An 18,821-nucleotide genomic window follows, 5' to 3' on the forward strand; every position below is an offset into this window, starting at 1 on the left:
CGTGATCGGAAGGTCGTGTCTTCGAATCTCGGCCGCAACTGACCTAAGTCAAAAAAAAAAAAAAAAAAAAATATGTAGCGCTCGGCACTTTGAAGTGAAAGTTGCGGGCCCTTCGGATGAGACCTAAAAAACCGAGGCCCCTTGACACGGTAGGCGTTGGCAAGACAAAGAACCCTCACTGCTTAATGGCTCTGTGTGTCGAGTAAAGGTCTAAATTTGAAGCCCTTCATAGTATATGGTGACGTCTCTATATGAGTGAAAAATTCTCGAACGGGACGTAAAATAGGCCTTTTGCATTTTTTTTAAAAGAAAGACATTGTAGAGTAGATGTAATAATTTTTTAAAGCCAGCTCTCTGCAATAGTTTTAAAAATCGTTACCTGTTATAAGCCATACTCGCATGGAATGCTGGTAGCGAAAGAATTCTGGGTAGCGTTCACCAAAAATTTTCATGAAGAATATATGCATATTTTAAAATTAGTTCAAATTTTCTCTGTTCTTATACGTAAGTCTAATGAGCTCGCTGCTTTCGCTAACAGTATACATGTAGATTGGAACAACGCTGGTTCAAATAGTACATGATATTATAACCAATATAGATTCAACCAATTCGCTTTTATGATAATAGTCCAAAAAGCTAAATTGAATTCAGGTAATTATATATATATATATATATATATATATATATATATATATATATATATATATATATATATATATATATATATATATATATGAAAGATTTCTTTTATAAAACTGAAAGTTACTCAAGATTGCTTTTGAAGTGACTGCCGTGAGCAACACGTACTTTATGCCTTGTTCATAGATTTGTATTGTTTGTACAAATAAATCTTCTAGTACATTGACAATGTGTTCAATATAAAAAAAATAACTTGTCAATAGAAAAAATGTATAATTAAAAAATCATACTCATGGTACATGTATCATAAAATATGACACTGAGACCATGACCTTTTTATATAAAACGTTAATCTACTTTGTAGGTGTAAGCATAATACAACGTAATACATTTTACATTTCACGAGTTGAAAAATCGGAAGTTTACGAAGTACAATGTTGTTCATTGACGTAGTTTTCTTTTACATTTTGCACAGTTAAAAAAGTTGTGATTGTACAATTTGCAAAATTACAAATTGCAATCTACAGATTAAGTTTTTCATGAACTTTAAACAGAGTTAAACTTTTTTGTTCTTTGCATAATGTACAAACTCGCACACTATCTAGCGTTAATTCAGATAATGACTGTTTTTTGTACGCCATCTAGCATCAACTCAATTAACGATTGTTCGTTTTGCATTGGATTGTTCGTATTGTATCGGAGTCTGTTGATTTTGCAACTGAGTCTGTTGATTTTATTTCAAGTGACTGATTTGTATTTCCGTAGGTTTTTTTGCAAATTTGCATTAACGTATTTTCCGCTGTCCATACAGTTAACCGTCAAATCCGTTGCTTATTTGCCAATTGTAAAGTCCTACAAGAGGAAGAGCAGCAAATGCGACACACCTCTGGTTGGCCATGCTACAATGTACTGGACACTCTAACAAAACCGATCATCTATATACCCGTGACAAAACAAATGCAAAAATTATTGCGTTTAGGCACTTCATTGCAAGGTGTTTTTTTTTTTTTTTTGTTTTTTTTGTTTTTTTTTTGTTTTTGTTTTTTTTTTTTTTTTTTTGTTTTTGTTTTTTTTTTTGTTTTTTTTAAACGCAAAGTTCTTTGCGCTTAACGAGGCCGAGTCTAATTCGAGTGCGCATGATCTTGCGCATCTTTTTAATTTCATGCAGTCATATGTGCGACGTTACATCTTTCCCAGATATTGTGATTTTGATACAAAATTAACATTATCTATAACGCTTATGGGTCTGAAAGTGTGCTTTTACGACAATAATTAGGAAAAACGCTGAAATGGTTCTAACGACGTCAGTGTTTTCCGATTTTTGTAAGCAATGCTTGACACTGAAGAATGACACGACTCGCTTGTATATTCAAGACGTTCATGGATATTATACTAAAAACTGTTGACAGAATATCAAAAGAAACAAAGTAGCAATCTAAACATTGCTATTTTTTGTACCAAAATAATTCATCTGCGCCGAGAATTTATCTGCACCGATATATTTATACCGCTGTATGGCAATTTTAGAGGTATTGGGCATTGAAAAAATAAACTTTGTAATAATTCCTAGACCAACCTAGATGGTCAACTGTTTTTGATATTTCACAATTTGTTGATTTTTTTACAATAACTTTCCTGTCCTTGGCTGAAAAAGAAATCTCTTGGGCAGAAACACAAAAATAGGTGAAAAATTGTGATAATTTTCCAACAAGTTCCCATAGGGTACATTAGTAAAATTTGACAACTTTCTAAGAAATCGGGACGGTAAACATTCGATTTTTTAATCTTAAAACAATAAATATAATAGTAAAAACTAGAAACTCATTGCGAGCAATGAGAGGTCTTCCGTCCGATTCTGAAAATAAAAACGAAAATTCAAGCGGAAAAAGAGATAAAAGAAATTCAGACACTCTGGGGATTTAACCGTGGTCATCAGCGTGAAAATCCAACGTGCTTACCATTAACCATTCACTTTTTTACATGACTTCCGGTCACGACCGGAAGTACCGAAAGTAACGGCGATACAAGATTTTCTCACGATTCAAATAAACTGATGACTTACCATCAGTCCTGAAAGTTTTAGACTTCAGGCGTTTACTGTTGCCGAGCAATATTGTGAGAACAAATTCAAATTTTGAGGACAGGTAAACACGAGACCGGAAGTGAATTTTATAAAAATCTCTGACTTTCTCTAGACATTTGCAGTATATACAACATACATAAAGTCATTTCAAGTACATTATCGATGAGGAATATTTATGAGAAGGTTAAATATCAAAATAAAGTAGTTTATCTCCTAAAACCGGAAATTGACTTTTTGATTCCAATCTAACATATTTCAAAACAGCGAAAGAGATGCAATGAAGTGATGCAAGCATTAATTTAAAAAAGAAAAGTTAATTTTTTTTTATAGATCTTTTTGATCACTTACTGTGACAAGCGGAAGTGACGACTGACGCGTTTAACCCAAATGGTTTTGCCTACCCCTCAAGGTCTATTACTCATAAAAGTTTAGTGTTTTAATCTTTTACCTGGTTTTGAGATCTCGCTCAGACAACTTCACATTTTGAGGACAGGAAAACATGCGACCGGAAGTGAATTTTTGAAAGATATTTAAGATTACTCTAGACATTTGCAGTCTGAATAACATATTTAAAATTCATTTCAAATACTTTATCTAGAAAAAAAATATTGATGGGAAAGTAAAATACTCAAATTATGTAGTTTTTCTCTTATAACCGGAAGTTGTCGTTTTTGTTTCCGGTGGGACCAACACCTTTCGAATCTGCGAAAAAGATGCAATAAAGTGATGCAATTTTTATTTAAAAAAAGAAAAGTTGAAATTTTCGATTTCTTTGATCACTACCTGTGACGACCGGAAGTGACGGCTGACGGTTTGAACCCAAATGGTTTTGCTTACATCTTAAGATCTGTTGCTCATATAAGTTTGAAGTCTTAATCTCTCATCGTTTCCGAGATCTTGTTCAGACAACTTCTCATTTTGAGGACAGGAAAACACGCGACCGGAAGTGAATTTTTAAAAGATATTTGACATTACTCTAGATATTTGCAGTCTTAATAACATATTTAAAATTCATTTCAAATACTTTATCTACAAAGGATATTAATGGGAAAGATTGATTGATTGATTGTATATTGTTTTACGTCCCATTCGAGAATTTTTCACTCATATAGAGACGTCACCATATACCGGTGAAGGGCTTCAAATTTTGACCTTTACTCGGCACTCAGGGCCATTGAGCAGTGAGGGATCTTTATCGTGCCAACGCCTGCCGTGACACGGGGCCTCGGTTTTTAAGGTCTCATCCGAAGGACCCGCAACTTTCACTTCAAAGTGCCGAGCGCATGGCGAAGGAACAGTTGCTACCTATTTTTTATCGACTTAGGTCTGTCGCGGCCGAGATTCGAACTCACGACCTCCCGATCACGGAGCGAGCGCTCTACCGACTGAGCTACCGTGAACGGTTAATGGGAAAGAAAAATACTCAAATTATGTAGTTTTTCTCTTATAACCGGAAGTTGACGTTTTTGTTTCCGGTGGGACCAACATATTTTGAAACTACAAAAGAGGTGCAATAATGTGATGTAAGTATTGATTTAAAAAAAGAAAGTTGAAATTTTACGATTTCTTTGATCACTTCCGTAAACGACCGGAAGTGCCGACGATGAACGAAAATGCGATTCTGCAAATTTAGAAGTCACGTTCTATGCTCTCCAAGAAGTCTCCAGTTCATATCTTTATCCATTTTTGAAGAAAAGGGGGACAAAATTTCATTTTAAAATCAGGAAATTGCCCGTAACTTGGAACCAAAATGGAATTTTCCAAATTTTCCTTGTGATGAAACAAGTTCATACAATGACTAATTTTTCCTGAAAGTTTCACGGAAAACCACTGAATAGTTTTCGAGAAAACGCCTGCACAAAATTTGGTCAAAAAAATAATAATAATAACTAGATACTCGTTGCGAGCAACGAGAGGTCTTCCGTCCGAAAAACTATCCTTGTGTGTGATATTCTTGGCATATAAAACAAGCATTCTGAGAGTATTGCATTAGCAATACTAGTCCCCTACCGGCAAGTGTAATCTGGTTCCCGTAAGAATTGAAAATGCCATAATTCCGTCAAAAATTAATGAAGCGGGATGAAATGCAAACTTTATCTATAACTAATCAAGGTAAAGCCACATACCAAAAATCAGCTCAATATCTACAAGCGTTTAGAAGAAAATTGCGGAAAACCCGTAAAAATTGAAAAGGCCGTAATTCCGTCAAAAATCAATGAAGCGGAACGAAATGCAAACTTGATCTGTAACTCATCAAGATACACTCACATACCAAAAATCAGCTCAATATCTGAAAGCGTTTAGGAAAAAAGTGCGGAAAACCAAGGGGGACAGACTGACAGACAGACAGAGGGACAGACAGACAGAGGGACAGACAGACAGACAGACAGACAGACGGACGGACAGACTCAGAGGAAACCTATAGTCCCCTCCGGTTTCACCGGTAGGGGACTAATTAAATTTATATATATGCTCTAAGTAAAAATACCTAAAATATAACACATATGCACATGTAGGTCTTTCAAAATACAAGAGTTTTAAAGATTTTTTATTGAATGAAAATAGGGCAGAATTTACACAGAAAAAAAACCCATAATATATATAGGTGAAAAAAATAAAATGGGGAAAACGGATTAGGACGGATTAAACACAGATCATCAGATGAAAATTTAATTCGGAAACCACTACACCAGCGCAATGTACACGTTTTCAGCGATGTTTACTTTGCACTCATTGCCTGAAGTAACGTGCGTCAAGCAGGTTAATTTTTTGTCATAATGCGGAATTATAGGATGAAAGCTAGTTAGATAAATTTCATGAAAGCAGATTGACATCGGAATTTGCTACTTGAATTTTAACAATTACTTTTAGTAAAAGAAATAATCTGTTACAAATGAAAACTACTGATGTCTTAACGTTCTTTATTCTTTATGCATTCAGCGTTTTATTACATGCAATTCTTAATAGAGACGTATCCGTGTAATTTTTCTCTGCACTTCAGTCAATTTGTCTACTAAAAAGGCGAGAACGATATATCATTCCACACCAAACGTCACGAGTAAAGCCTTTTTTGGAATGTGTGTTTTATTGAACGGGAGTGAAAGTTTCAATAAAATATAAAAATCTGCTGTTATAGCCTGATGTTTTAGCTTTAGAATGTACATTTATGGCATTATACATATTGTATATGGGCAAGTAACACTAAAGCATTTCATTTGCAATGTTTTCCTACATAATTTATTTTCCTGTTTACCTAAAAATTGGAGTATTCCGTTTAGTTTATACATTTTATAAAAAGACTGGAACGTTTTGCAACAAGACCTTTTGTAAAGTTCTCTAAATACAAGTGCACAAAATTTGTCTAAAAATAAGAGTAATTCTTAGAGTTTGGATTTATCAATTTCAAAACAAATCAAATATTTTGCAATTAAAAAAGAGTCTCTATTAACCCTACTTAAAGTCTCTGAATACTTCTCAAGATATTGCGTGCACAAAATTTATCGAAAAAAAATCTATTTTTAAAACTACTTCCGGTGGACATTTTCTAAAACAAATCATATATAACATATTTCAATAAGTGTCTCTATTATCCCTATGAAAATCATAGAAAAATATTAAGAAAGAAAAAAGTTGAAAATAATTGATCTTTTTAATTCGCTTCCTGTAGCGACCGGAAGTAATGACGACGCACGAAAAGGAGATTCCGCATATCTAAAAGTCATGCCCTTTACTCTCTAAAGAGTCTCCAGTTCAAATCTTTGACCATTTTTGAAAAAAAGGGGCGACAAAATTTCATTTTAAAATCAGAAAATTGTCAATAACTTGGAACCAGAAGCGAGGTGTTCAAAAAGTCTTCCAAATGTAACAATGGCATTTAATAACGCATTATCCCCAAAAGTTTGACAGAACACTATTGAATAGTTCTCGAGATATCGCGTGCACAAAATTTGTCTAAAAAATAAGAATAAGAAACAGTAGAATCACTATAAGGTCTTCCGCAAAGACGGAAGACCTTAATAATAAGAAACAGTAGAATCACTATAAGGTCTTCCGTGAAAACGGAAGACCTTAATTAATTCAAGAAAATTTATCAAAATCTCTAGGATAGAAATAATTAGACACGGTCTCGTTAAATGCGATAGATTACGTTAAGGAGGTTGGATCCTGCCATCAAAAGTAATGAGAATTTTTTATCAAGTATATTTTTAGAATTTACACACTTAGCTTAATTAAAAATCAAAACAAAAATTGGGGGTCAATGCGCTTCTTTTGGCGCTAAAGAGCATTTAGTTTGACCTTTTTGCACTGTAAATACGTCTTACACATAAATCAATTTGTAAAGTTTTTCCTCCAATATTTTTTATTCAAATAAATTATGGGAACAAACACAGTCCTATTTCATTTTGAACAGACACATTAAAATTTGTGACAATGAAAAAAATTTGAAATTACTCCGTATGTTCAATTATTTGACCTTTTTGCACTAAAAAATTCCATTTTCCTGGCATTAGAACTTTAACACCAAAAAAATTATTTGAAAGTAATGACATTTTACTGAAATTAAGAAGAATGGTTCAAAGTATCTTATATATTCAGAAAAGAAAATAAAAAGTGGGGGTCTGTGATGTAAATTTTTAGATATTACTAAAATAGTGCTAATTTTAAGCTTAAAATAGGGATATTTTTTTTTTATTTTTACAATATATTTGCTATATTTATCAAATATGATGATAGAATTCATGACAGTTTATTTAATATATAATTTAGGACCAGTATAAAACAGTTCACTGCACAAAACAACTCTTTGTGTAGACTGCATGTAAAAATAGGAATCCAAACTTAACATACTTTAAATACTTCGAAAGAGAAAAAATGATCATTTTCTTCTAAAAAACCTTCTGCCACAAAAGATAGTTCCTCACTTAATGCTTTTGGTATGGAATTTAATCATGGAGTTTTAACTGAATATAGTTTAATTGGCATTGTAGAATCCAATTTTATTGCAAGAATTAAAACATTAATTATGCAGAATTTTTAAAATATAGGTTAAGATATAATTCTGCTCAATAGCTCAGGAGCGAACCTCGTTAAAACGCAACGGTTTGTGCTTAAGCTCAATACCTTAAGTATAATTCTGTGTGTTCGTATTGGAGGAGTTCAAATGGTTCAGATCGTCTGACTTAGTTGAAATTTTAGGAAATTAGATGTTCTGTAAATTTTACATACCAGGACAACAACTCTTCCGATGGTATTTGTGTATGGGAGGTTTAAATAATGCATGGCTGGATTTGTCATCTCTATAGGATATTTATTGTAGTCCTTTAAAGTTACTGCAGCAGCCCATGTATCATCTTCATGGAAATAGGTTGAATTGACAGTGATGTTCATCTGACATTTCTAGAAAATTATAGAAAAATTTTTTTTTAACATACTCATAATACTTCTCTTTTTAGTACATTCAGTCTAAAGTGCATCTCTTTATTCCAGAAAATGGGCTGATGGTAGAGAGCTAGTGCATAAATCCCTTTAAAACATATGTCGTTGCTTCTTAATACCACAAAATATAATTGTTTATGAACTAATTCATCATGTTTATAACACAAACACCATGTGCAAATCAAATCGACTAGACAAGTACACTGTTCGGGAAATTTCAGAAGTTGTTAGATCTAGCTAGAAATATTACAAAGAGGGTACAGTTGAGACAAATATAGCAGGAAAGCATAGAGACGTCGCGCACGCTATTTGGTTTAAAAAGTCTTAATTTCCATACCGGTTGCATTTACGCTATATTTACATTTTGGAAACAGTTAACCATATGAAAGCTACATGTACATATCATTCAGTCGGTAACTCTTTACTTAAAACAAATTAAAGATTTGTCCGAAAAATCAATGTATCAAATATATTAACTCGACTATAATTACATGTACGTCCATAAAGCATTAGACAGGTCACAAACATCGCACATACAGTAGCAAAATGCTGATTACTTGTATAAAATAGTCATTACACACATAAAATTTAGGGGAGGGGGGGAGAGAGATTAATAATTTGATGTTAATAATGTACGTCATTATAATTGTGATGTCATTCAATCCGTTTCAAATAGCAAACGCAAAAAAAAAAACAAAACAAACAAACAATTAATTATTAGTAATGGAATGCATTGTACATTTACATATTATGTAACAACCTACTATTATATACTTTTTCTTTCGTCAAAAGTTAGATTTAGAAAAAGTATTCTAATGTTACGTAATTTAATGTCATTTTGGCCTTACCGAGATTGACACATATTGCTTGCGCGACTTCTAATGGGTAGCTATAGTTAGCCGAAGTCAAATGGATTTGGAAAGCACCCCCCAAATATATCATATATATATATATATATATATATATATATATATATATATATATATATATATATATATATATATATATATATATATATATATATATATATATATATCTTAAATGGAAAACTGATGCCCCCCCCCCCCCCACAATTGCAAATTCCTTCATTTGAAAGAAAAGAAATGTACCGAAAAATTTAAGAAAAAATCTACCCCTCCAACCACCCGATAGATAGAATTCTCAAGTCAGGGCTTTTTCTTTTGCTTAATAATTTTTTCCCCGGAGAATAACCCCATACCCCTCCCCCTTTGGAAAAACGTGGCTACGGGCCTGAATAACTCTAACTGCACTATAAAACCACAGTTTTGTGCAGTGTGTAGAAGGTTTCTAAAAATATTATTTTAATATATTTTCATTTGATCAAGTGTTTTTGTACTAAACTTGATTTAATTTTAATGCCATTTCCTCTCGCGTTGAAATATACATGGTGAAACTGGCGCTAAAGTGACGTCACAATGAGGCGTATATTTACATAAATGTCCTTTCTATTGAGCTATTAACAAATTATGTGTTTTTTTTAAAGTAGTCCTTATATTATAGGCAACAGTAATATCTTATCCTTAATGTCAATGAAAACATGATGACCTTGACCTGACCTTGTTACTTAAATCCCTTTTTAATAATAAAAAAAACAAGTAACGATAAAGGGCAGCGAGAAATTCAAATATTCAGAATTTTTGCTGCTTTTAAACATGTAAAATGTAAATCTAAAGAATGTTTTTAAGTGTAGTGTGAATAGGTGTGTAAATCACACAGACTTGCACGTAGGCATATTTGTCATGAAGCGCTAGAGCGCTTCATGAAAATGTCTACATGACAAGTTTGTGTAATTACTACGGAAGCCGGTTGGTGCCAAGTAGAAAAGATATTTTATCTGGCGGCCGCCAGAAAATTATTTAGCGGCCGCCACATAAATAACTGGCGGCCGCCAGAAACTTATCTGACAGCCGCCAAATAATTATCTTGCCGCCGCCAGATAACTTTTTGGTGGCCGCCAGATAAGTTATCTGGCGGCCGCGACTTATTTATGTGGCGGCCGCCAGATAAAATATTTTTCTAACTGGCACCTACCGGCTTCCGTAAATTACAAACCAGTAACTTACATAAAACTTAAAAACATCCCGTAAGCATAAATCAATTCATACTTTTTAGTTTTTGTTATGTTGTGATGATAAATTATAATTGCTCTTTCTATTTACTGTGTCAAGTTTTCTTCCTTTCATGATAAGATATTTATTTTTTTCTGATAAAAAAATAAGCACGGCTTCATACTTCATACTATTTTTCCATTTGAATCTGATGATATTAATATCAAGAAAATCAATGTTAGAAAAATAAAAAGAAAAGAAATGATGAAATTTAGAGCTGATTGTCATCACATTCTATATACACCATGTTCATTAAGTATATTTTTTGGATTTCTTTAAATATACCTTTGCTGCATTGTAAAATACAATATTTTATACAATACGTACATAGCTATCAAGAGAGAAGAGGCCTTGCCGCCTTAAAGCTAATATAAATGGTCCAATCGTTAAACTTTCGATGAAATGGGATATTTCACAACGTATTGCATCTCCATCATTGTCGATAGATGTTAAATGTATCGTGTAGATCTTCCCTAACTCCAAACTAAAAACAAAATCAACACAATGAATGTTCTTCACTACGGAATAATATGTCGAGATCTTATTAACATATGACTACAACGATATGTCTGAAGAAAGTCTTATGACCTTTTTTTCTTCTTTTTAAAAATTATTTTATTTTTTCAACACAATGCATTATATACAAAATATCCATTATCTTTTCTATAACAGAACTGTGCATATATAGACTTAAAAGAGAGAGAGAGAGAGAGAGAGAGTTACAAAAATAGTTGGTTCCACCTGTTCCACTTTAAGTGTCAAATTTCTCTTGTTCACCATTTTATACGATATATATATTTTTGTTTTTGGTAAAAAAGACTCAAGTGTGATATCGCACATTTAGAGGTTTTTCAGTACATCTAGAGGTATAAATATACTATTTTAACCATAAGATTAAGATATCAGCTGTTTCATTATTTATAATTTTTTTTCCTCCAATACCTAAAATAAATTATTTTTTTTATGGGCATCTAAAGGTTTCTCTGATGGAGATAATATTCAAAGTTTTCAAGGAGTGATTGTGCAAGATCACATTCCCATAGAAAAGGTTCAATTGTCTCTTCTTCTCTTTCACAAAAATTACACTGCTTAGAAACTACTTTTCTGATTTTGAATATCCAAGTCAAAAAATTCAATCCACTTTTTGTAACCAGCTGTTATATAGAGGAATTTTGATTTAGAATTTCATAGAAGTTTTTTGATTTTTTTGCATTTTGATACAATATAAAAATCAGACATAATAAGATTTTCTAAATTTTGTAAATTTTTATCAGAATTGCTCCTCTTTATCCAAGGTTTAAGTGCATGGATTAAGCTATCTTATGACCTAATGAAGAGATGCCACAGAAACTCAAGATGGGGGAGGAGGGGGAGGGGTGGCTATAATACTTTGCGACTTACTTCCCTGTAATCGATAGGTGTGATCACTGTGACCAAACCTAACTTCCTTATTTTCAATGGCAGTGTCTGTGTATCGGATGACAATGTAACTTTATTGAAGAATTTCCGATAAAAACAAAACAAAAGTTAGAAAAAGTATTTGTACCTAAAAGTATATTAATGATAATTTGTTGAATTTCGATATATGAGACCATGTAAAGGGTCAATGTTGATTGCTATCTAAAGCATGTAGATTATTAAGCGAGACTATGTGTTTTATGCTGACGGTGATTTATATGTGAAGGATAAATCATCAAACTGATAAAAAGGTGTTTTCGAAATATACCCAGTCATGAGAGAGAGAGAGAGAGAGCGAAGCATCGCATTTATTCCTTTGATATGAATGTAAACTTGTACATGTAAATAAAATAAGGTTTTAAGCAAAAAATAGCTTCAATACTAGAATGAGAGATTGATATCACAAAGAATTATTAAAGATAGTCATGCTGTTATATGCTTTATACTCTCACATACCTGTATTCTTTCTGCTAATCATTTACCTGTAGAAAGGTTTTACAAGAACCTCAGGACTTCTGTTTGGTCTGTTCGTATCATTTCTTATACCAGGATTAACTTTTACCTGGAGATGAATATGCCGGGTCCTTGGTAAAAGTGTCATTACATCATCTATTGTGCCATCAAACCTGTCAGTTGAAACCACAGATACTTTTTATGTAATAAAAAGGTTTAAAAATTCAATTCAATTATTAAAACATTGAGGTAAAAAACAAATTTTAAATTTATTTACGTTATACATGTATTTTCTTTGAAAACATTAAATTTTTGTATGTAATTTTAGAAACAGATTTTATCAAATCAAAATCCATGATCATATTCCGCCACAGAGAAACCAACTGCAATGTAATCTTTGACCCTTGAACACATGGCCAAGGTCAATGGTCAAGATCACTTTAATTTGTTGAAAAAGGATGTATTCGGAATTTCAAAATATTTGACCTATAAGAGAGAAAAAAATTTCCAGGAAAAAATAACATTTAGAAATCAATGTTCATAAGATATTTTCTATCGTATATTTGTTTAAATTTTTCAAATTTGCATTTTGAACCTAAACTTTAAAATTAAATTTCAAAGTTGGCCAAAAGAGCTTTTTTTCCCGTGAAAGCACCGATTTTTAAGCGAATTTTGGTCTTGAAGTCCTTTATGGAAGGCTTGTCCCTAAATAAAATTATGCTATTTTGATAGTTTATGATGTAAGGAATAATTTAAGATGGAGTTTTTTTTAGGAACACCCCTGTCCTAGAGTCGAAAATCACAAAAATAAAATACAAAAAAATAAGGAAACCTGTTTTTGACAATCTGGTTCACATTTTAATATGACGACTATATTTATAGTACGTATATCCGTTGAGTATTAACACCAAGATTTTTTTAGAGTCGTGGATCGAATCCACCTGGTGCCACACTTTTATAATATTAAATTCTCGCCTTTTCAAAGACTATTTTCATTTTATTTATAGCAATTAATTATGCAATGTAAATAATATTGGACTAGGCTAGTACATTCTTTGAAATATGAGGCTGTAAAAACAAAAGAATGACGTCACAAAAATATTTTAAGTGTAATTCGATACAGGTATTCTTGCTTGAAATGAACTGCGATGGATTTCTATTGCATATATCCCTTAGAATTTAAACACGTTGCTTTTACTCCGTCTGCACTACTAGTGCTTGGCTGGGTTATTACGCTGGCAAGTATGTTACGTATTGTTTATATTATTTGAGCTTAATATATTTAGAATCACATACATGTACTTTTGTACTGAGTCAATGTTCTTAACTTAGATCTCAACTTTTGAAACAAAGGGGTACATATCAGTATCTGCTCTTTCTTGGATTTCATTTGTATAATTTGCATACATTAATGGTAAGTTTTGGTGTTTCCATGGAATTGTGTTGTAAACTAAACACATAATTATTAGTATCAAGAATAGAATTTAGTCTATAGACATTACCATTATGAACAATGAAAAGTAAACAAAAATATCAAATATTTCTAGATAACAAACTCAAAATGTGTTGACATTATGAAATGATTTATATATGAGAAACAAATAACTACATGTGAATGTATGTAGCCTAAGGTCATTGATCGTAACGAAAATCGACAAGCTTTTTGTAAAGAAGAAAACCAATCCCGGTCCTATAGGTCAAATAATTAGGTTTATCTCATCTGGATAAGCCAGGTTATTTCGAGCACAATATGCTTCTTAATTTTTTTATGGTCAAGAAGGATAACTCTAATTTCTTTCGTGCAACTAATTTAGCATCAATGAGCATGATCACTGTCAGCTTCCTTACTCTTCCGTCATTCTCCAAAGCTACAGGCCGGGAACATTTTGGTACAAAATTTTATCTCGCTCATCGGCAAATTAAAGAAGGTATCGGTACAACAAGAAATTTCATGAGCCATGTTACGAGCGAGCAAGATTAGGGCCTCGAAGGCGAGGAGCCCATATGCAAGGGCCAAAACTACTGGAGTCAACATGCCTTCCATAACACCAATTCAAGATGTTAGTACGTCCATACAACCAGAGACTTCCACAGTGGTAGTTCCCATATCATCTACATCAAATGCAACTTTCACGTCACCGGTCGCCGGAATTGCCTCCACCGCAGGCTCGAGCAGAACAACACACCGGCAGACGAATTCTCAAGCTGTTCCAGCAACCGTCGCCTCAATTATTGACACAGTTGCATACCAAAAATCAACTAGTCAATCAGTTCCAACATGTACAAACAATTATAACGTTGAAATGCCTATGACTTTTCATCGTGTTGTTTCGCCATTAGAGGCTTATGACCCCCAAGGTATAAAAGATAAGATATTGAACATAAGATAACGAATATGTTCAATTAAGTAAATTGTTAATTTAAAAACCAACATCAGAGGTTCAACATCAGGTCATATTTCAGGAGAGTTCATTTCAAATTAACCCTGAATATAAAGAAGAAAAAATTCAAAATATTTCACAGTGGGCAGATGCGTTTTTGATAATGCATCAGTCTTTTGCATCAAACACCCAACATGCTATGGGTTTGTTTCGTTATATTGCCACCATCAGAAATGCAGCAGAGAGGTCACCTAATACTTTAGGTTTGAGGGAATATGACGTTCAATTTAGACTTAAAAAGTCCATTGAGTCTTCCTTGAATTGGGGTTCAATAGATGCAGAATTGTGGCTCTTTTATATGCAGCCAATTAATCAATCCAAGTTAAATATCAACCAACAAAAACAGTTTAAGTGCTTTTCATACAATTATCAGGGTCTTTGCGAAAAACCTAATTGCAAGTATTTACACCTTTGCTTACAATGTAATGGGGCTCATCCTTCTATGAATTGTAGGTTTGGCCACGACAGTCAGAAGCCACCTATTCTCCCTGCCCAACAAGCCCACTACAGGCCTAGATTCCCATAGCAGCAGCCTCGTCAGAAATTCATGTAATTTATTCAATAGATTATGGGACCTGGGTAATACCCCTGTAAAAGTTAACAACCTGCTCACACTGCTGCATCATTATCCAGATAAAAATGTGGCACATTTATTAGATAATGGTTTTAGAAAAGGGTTTTCATTAAAATATCAGGGATGTAGAAAAAATGTAGATTACAAGAATATGAAATCTGCTTCAGAACAGAGTGCAGAATTGGGAAAGAAAATAGAGAAAGAAATTCTTTTAGGTCGTATATTAGGTCCTTTTCCTTCATTGCCAATCACAAATTTACGTTGTTGTCCTGTTAGATTATTACCAAAGAACCAGGGAGGGTGACGCATAATAACTAATCTTTCATATCCACTTGGCGAAAGTGTCAATGATTACATTGATCAGCGAGATTGCTCAGTAAACTATGCTTCATTTGACAAAGCTTTAGATATTGTTCAGCAGAAAGGTCAGGGAGCCCTTATGGCAAAAATGGATATATCAAGTGCATTTAGGCTTTCACCAATTGCCCCACAAGATTTTTGCTTACTAGGTTTCAAGTTTCAAGATTCTTAAGTTATTACATCCACAAGTTTCTGCCTATGGGCTGCTAAGTTTTATGCTCTTTATTTGAATTTTTTTTTAATCTTTACTACATTGGAAATTGGAACATAGGTCAAGGCTAGACGGCATTGTGCATTATATGGATGATTTTTTGTTTGTAGGAGCCGGTGTAGAGGAGTATTTAGTTGTGCCATTAGCTATTGAGAAAACAGAGGGACCTTGTACTAGATTGTCAATTTTAGGACTGGGTATAGATTCAATAGCTAGAACAGTTTTTGCTTCCACGGGATAAAGTATCTGAATTGTTAGAGAAAATTGAGTTTGTATTTAGAAGTAGGAAAGTAACGAAAAAGGAAATTGAATCACTTTTAGGTTCGCTGGCCTTTGTGGCAAAACCCCTTCCTGTTGGCAGGGCATTTCGTCGTAGGCTGTACGGGGCACTTGTAGGTGTACACAAGTCTTTTCATTTTATTAGAGTTTCAAAAGAAATGAGACTTGACCTTGAAATGTAGGTAGAGTTCCTTACAAAATTTAATGGTTTATGTCCCTTTCCATCATTAAGTTGGCTAGATAATAAAACAATACAGTTTTATACGGATAGTTCTGGGGCTCATGGCTGTGGGGTATTATATGGTGATAAATGGAGTTTCCTGGTCTGGCCAGAGAATTGGTCGCCAGAGATAAGATATATTTATTTGCTAGAATTTATACCGATATTATTAGGTATTTATATTGTGGGAGGGGGTGTCTTCTCAAAAACTTTTGCTTCATGTTGATAACATGTCTCTTGCACACATAGTAAATAACAGGACATCTAAAAACCCAAAAAAATATCATAATGGTTTTGTTGAGGGCACTAGTATTATTATCGGACGCAGCAGCGGCAGATCTTTTTGTGGTTGTAGAAAGTGCACATGGGGAAATGAGACGTTATTTCTTTATTAGTTCAGTAAGTTAATTCTTTAATGTTAACATGTATAAAATCATGAGTAAAATATTTCAAAAACTTGCTTTAAACTAAGTCTTAAGTGTTGTTATTATGTTTCAATTTCAATTTCATTTGTCGTCAGATAATTATTAATTTATGATTATATTAAATGAGTTTACAATAGGTACTACCCAACAGGGGAGTGTGTAAGATATGAAAGCAAATCTTCATGATTTTCAGGATAATAATTAAGTGGTTTTAAAGAGCATGATGAAAAAAAATTGAAAAGTTGTTCAACTAATAAAAAATGTTATGAATATTCAACAGCTGCGATTGACATTAGGATAATTTTTTCTAAATTTTGCACCGCGTCGTGCAGCGTAGTACTCGGCAGAAATCATCGGCATCATCATGTGTCAAAGATCCACAGCACGTGGGTCATCTTGAGATCTGAATATAAACAGGCCTACATCTTCATTTTGATGACAAAAAATATGCTTGTCATTTATCACTGACTTAATTACATCAATATGAATCAATTTGATGAACAACGCACTAAAATTTCTATTTATTTATTTTCATTTTATTTTTGAAAATGGATTGATTGATTGATTCATTCATTCATTTATTTATTTATTTTTTTATTTTTATTTATTTATTTATTTATTTATTTATTTTTTTTTTTTTTTTTTTTGGCTTTAAAGACAGTTGGAAATAGAAATGATCACTCTTTCAACTTTGAATATCTTGTGCTTTATTTAGATACTTAATTGTGAAAGTACTTTTTGAAATGCTAAATTTTGTTTGCGGCCGATTTGATGCTTTGCATCAATTTCACTTGTACACACTGCAGCGCAATATTCAATTTAAGTGTCAACATATACCTGATGCAAAAATTAGTAAGGCAGATGCTATTTCTCTTTTGCAGTGGTTGCGGTTTCGACAAGTCGCACCTGGGGCACAACAGTATCCTTGTCAAGTTCATACACAATTTTTGGAGATTATCAGGCAACTGTAAATTCCCTTCTTGATGCAAGCCTTTCACTAAATACAAGCAAAGTTTAGAAGCAAGGCTTGCAAGCATTCTCCTGGTTCCGGTCAGAGACATCATTTGAGCAAGTATGACCGCCCCTTTCGATCATATAATTAATGTCATTGCATACATGTCTGAGAACAGCTGTTCATTTTCTACTGTTAAGTCTTACTTGGCAGGTATAAGTTTTGCAATTAATGTACGCGGATGGTTTAATCCCATAGACTCCTTTTTAGTCAGAAAGTTGTTGGTAAGTTACAACAAAAAATCAAAAGTAGTTATCGACACCAGAAGACCTATAACACTTCAGTTGTTGCAAAGTATATTGCTTATATTGCCAAATGTAACAGTTTATCATATGAATTTGAATTGTTCAAGTCAGCCCTTGTACTAGCATTTTTTCTTTGTTTAGAGTTAGCGAGGTAGTGGCGTTGGAAGAGGACTGTATTCACATGTTGGAATCAGAAATTTTTGTGCACATTAAAAGCTCTAAAACTGATCAATTAGGCATGGGGATGTCTGTGAGAATAAAAAAGGACCAGGATCTACTACTTTATTCTCCACTTTACAAAGTTTTTCAAAAAATGCGACAAAATCACAGGGCAAGCAATTCTTGGTTCATTTCAATTCCAAACCAATAAATCGGTATCAAATTTCAACTATGCTGAACAAATGTTCAAAATTTCTCAATATTTAAACAGCATCCTTCAATCGCATTCTTTCAGAATTGGGTGAGGCACTCAGGTATATATTAGGGGTCTTTCTGAAACACAAATTAAAGCAATGGGGAGATAGAATTCATCAGCTTATAAATCTTACATCAGACCTATTGTGTAAATACATGTGTATCCAATACAGAAAATTTTCAATTGGCAATATTTTCAGAATGTATCTGGATTGTTGGATCCTCAATTGTACACTGGGCATAGAAATACGCAGCTGATAACATGAACCAGAATTTGAGTCTGATCTCACTTCAACTTGTTTGGAAAAGAGTTAGAGGAATAGTTTGGGACCAGATTTATCCTACGATCAAATCTGTTTCAAAAATATAAAGCTCCAGCATTTCTTATTTTACATTGTGGAGGCAATGATATAGGAAATCCTTACAGTACACTATTAGGTAC

The 18,821-nt window shown here is 33.1% G+C and overlaps 1 protein-coding gene across 1 annotated transcript in view; it reads right to left on the reverse strand.

Moving 5' to 3' along the window:
- LOC133178117 (uncharacterized) overlaps window positions 1-18,821 on the reverse strand; it is a 74,884-nt gene that overhangs the window by 45,218 nt on the left and 10,845 nt on the right. Inside the window, exons 3-5 of the mRNA XM_061312875.1 lie at window positions 12,228-12,371; window positions 10,615-10,771; window positions 7,949-8,119 (exon numbers count right to left, since the gene is read on the reverse strand). Coding sequence (XP_061168859.1) covers window positions 7,949-8,119; window positions 10,615-10,771; window positions 12,228-12,371 — 472 coding nt within the window. The remainder of the gene's footprint in view (window positions 1-7,948; window positions 8,120-10,614; window positions 10,772-12,227; window positions 12,372-18,821) is intronic.

This window comes from Saccostrea echinata, unplaced genomic scaffold, assembly GCF_033153115.1.
Source record: "Saccostrea echinata isolate AGI-Se365-2 ecotype Australia unplaced genomic scaffold, CSIRO_AGI_Sech_v1 ptg000002l, whole genome shotgun sequence".
NCBI lineage: Eukaryota > Metazoa > Mollusca > Bivalvia > Ostreida > Ostreidae > Saccostrea > Saccostrea echinata.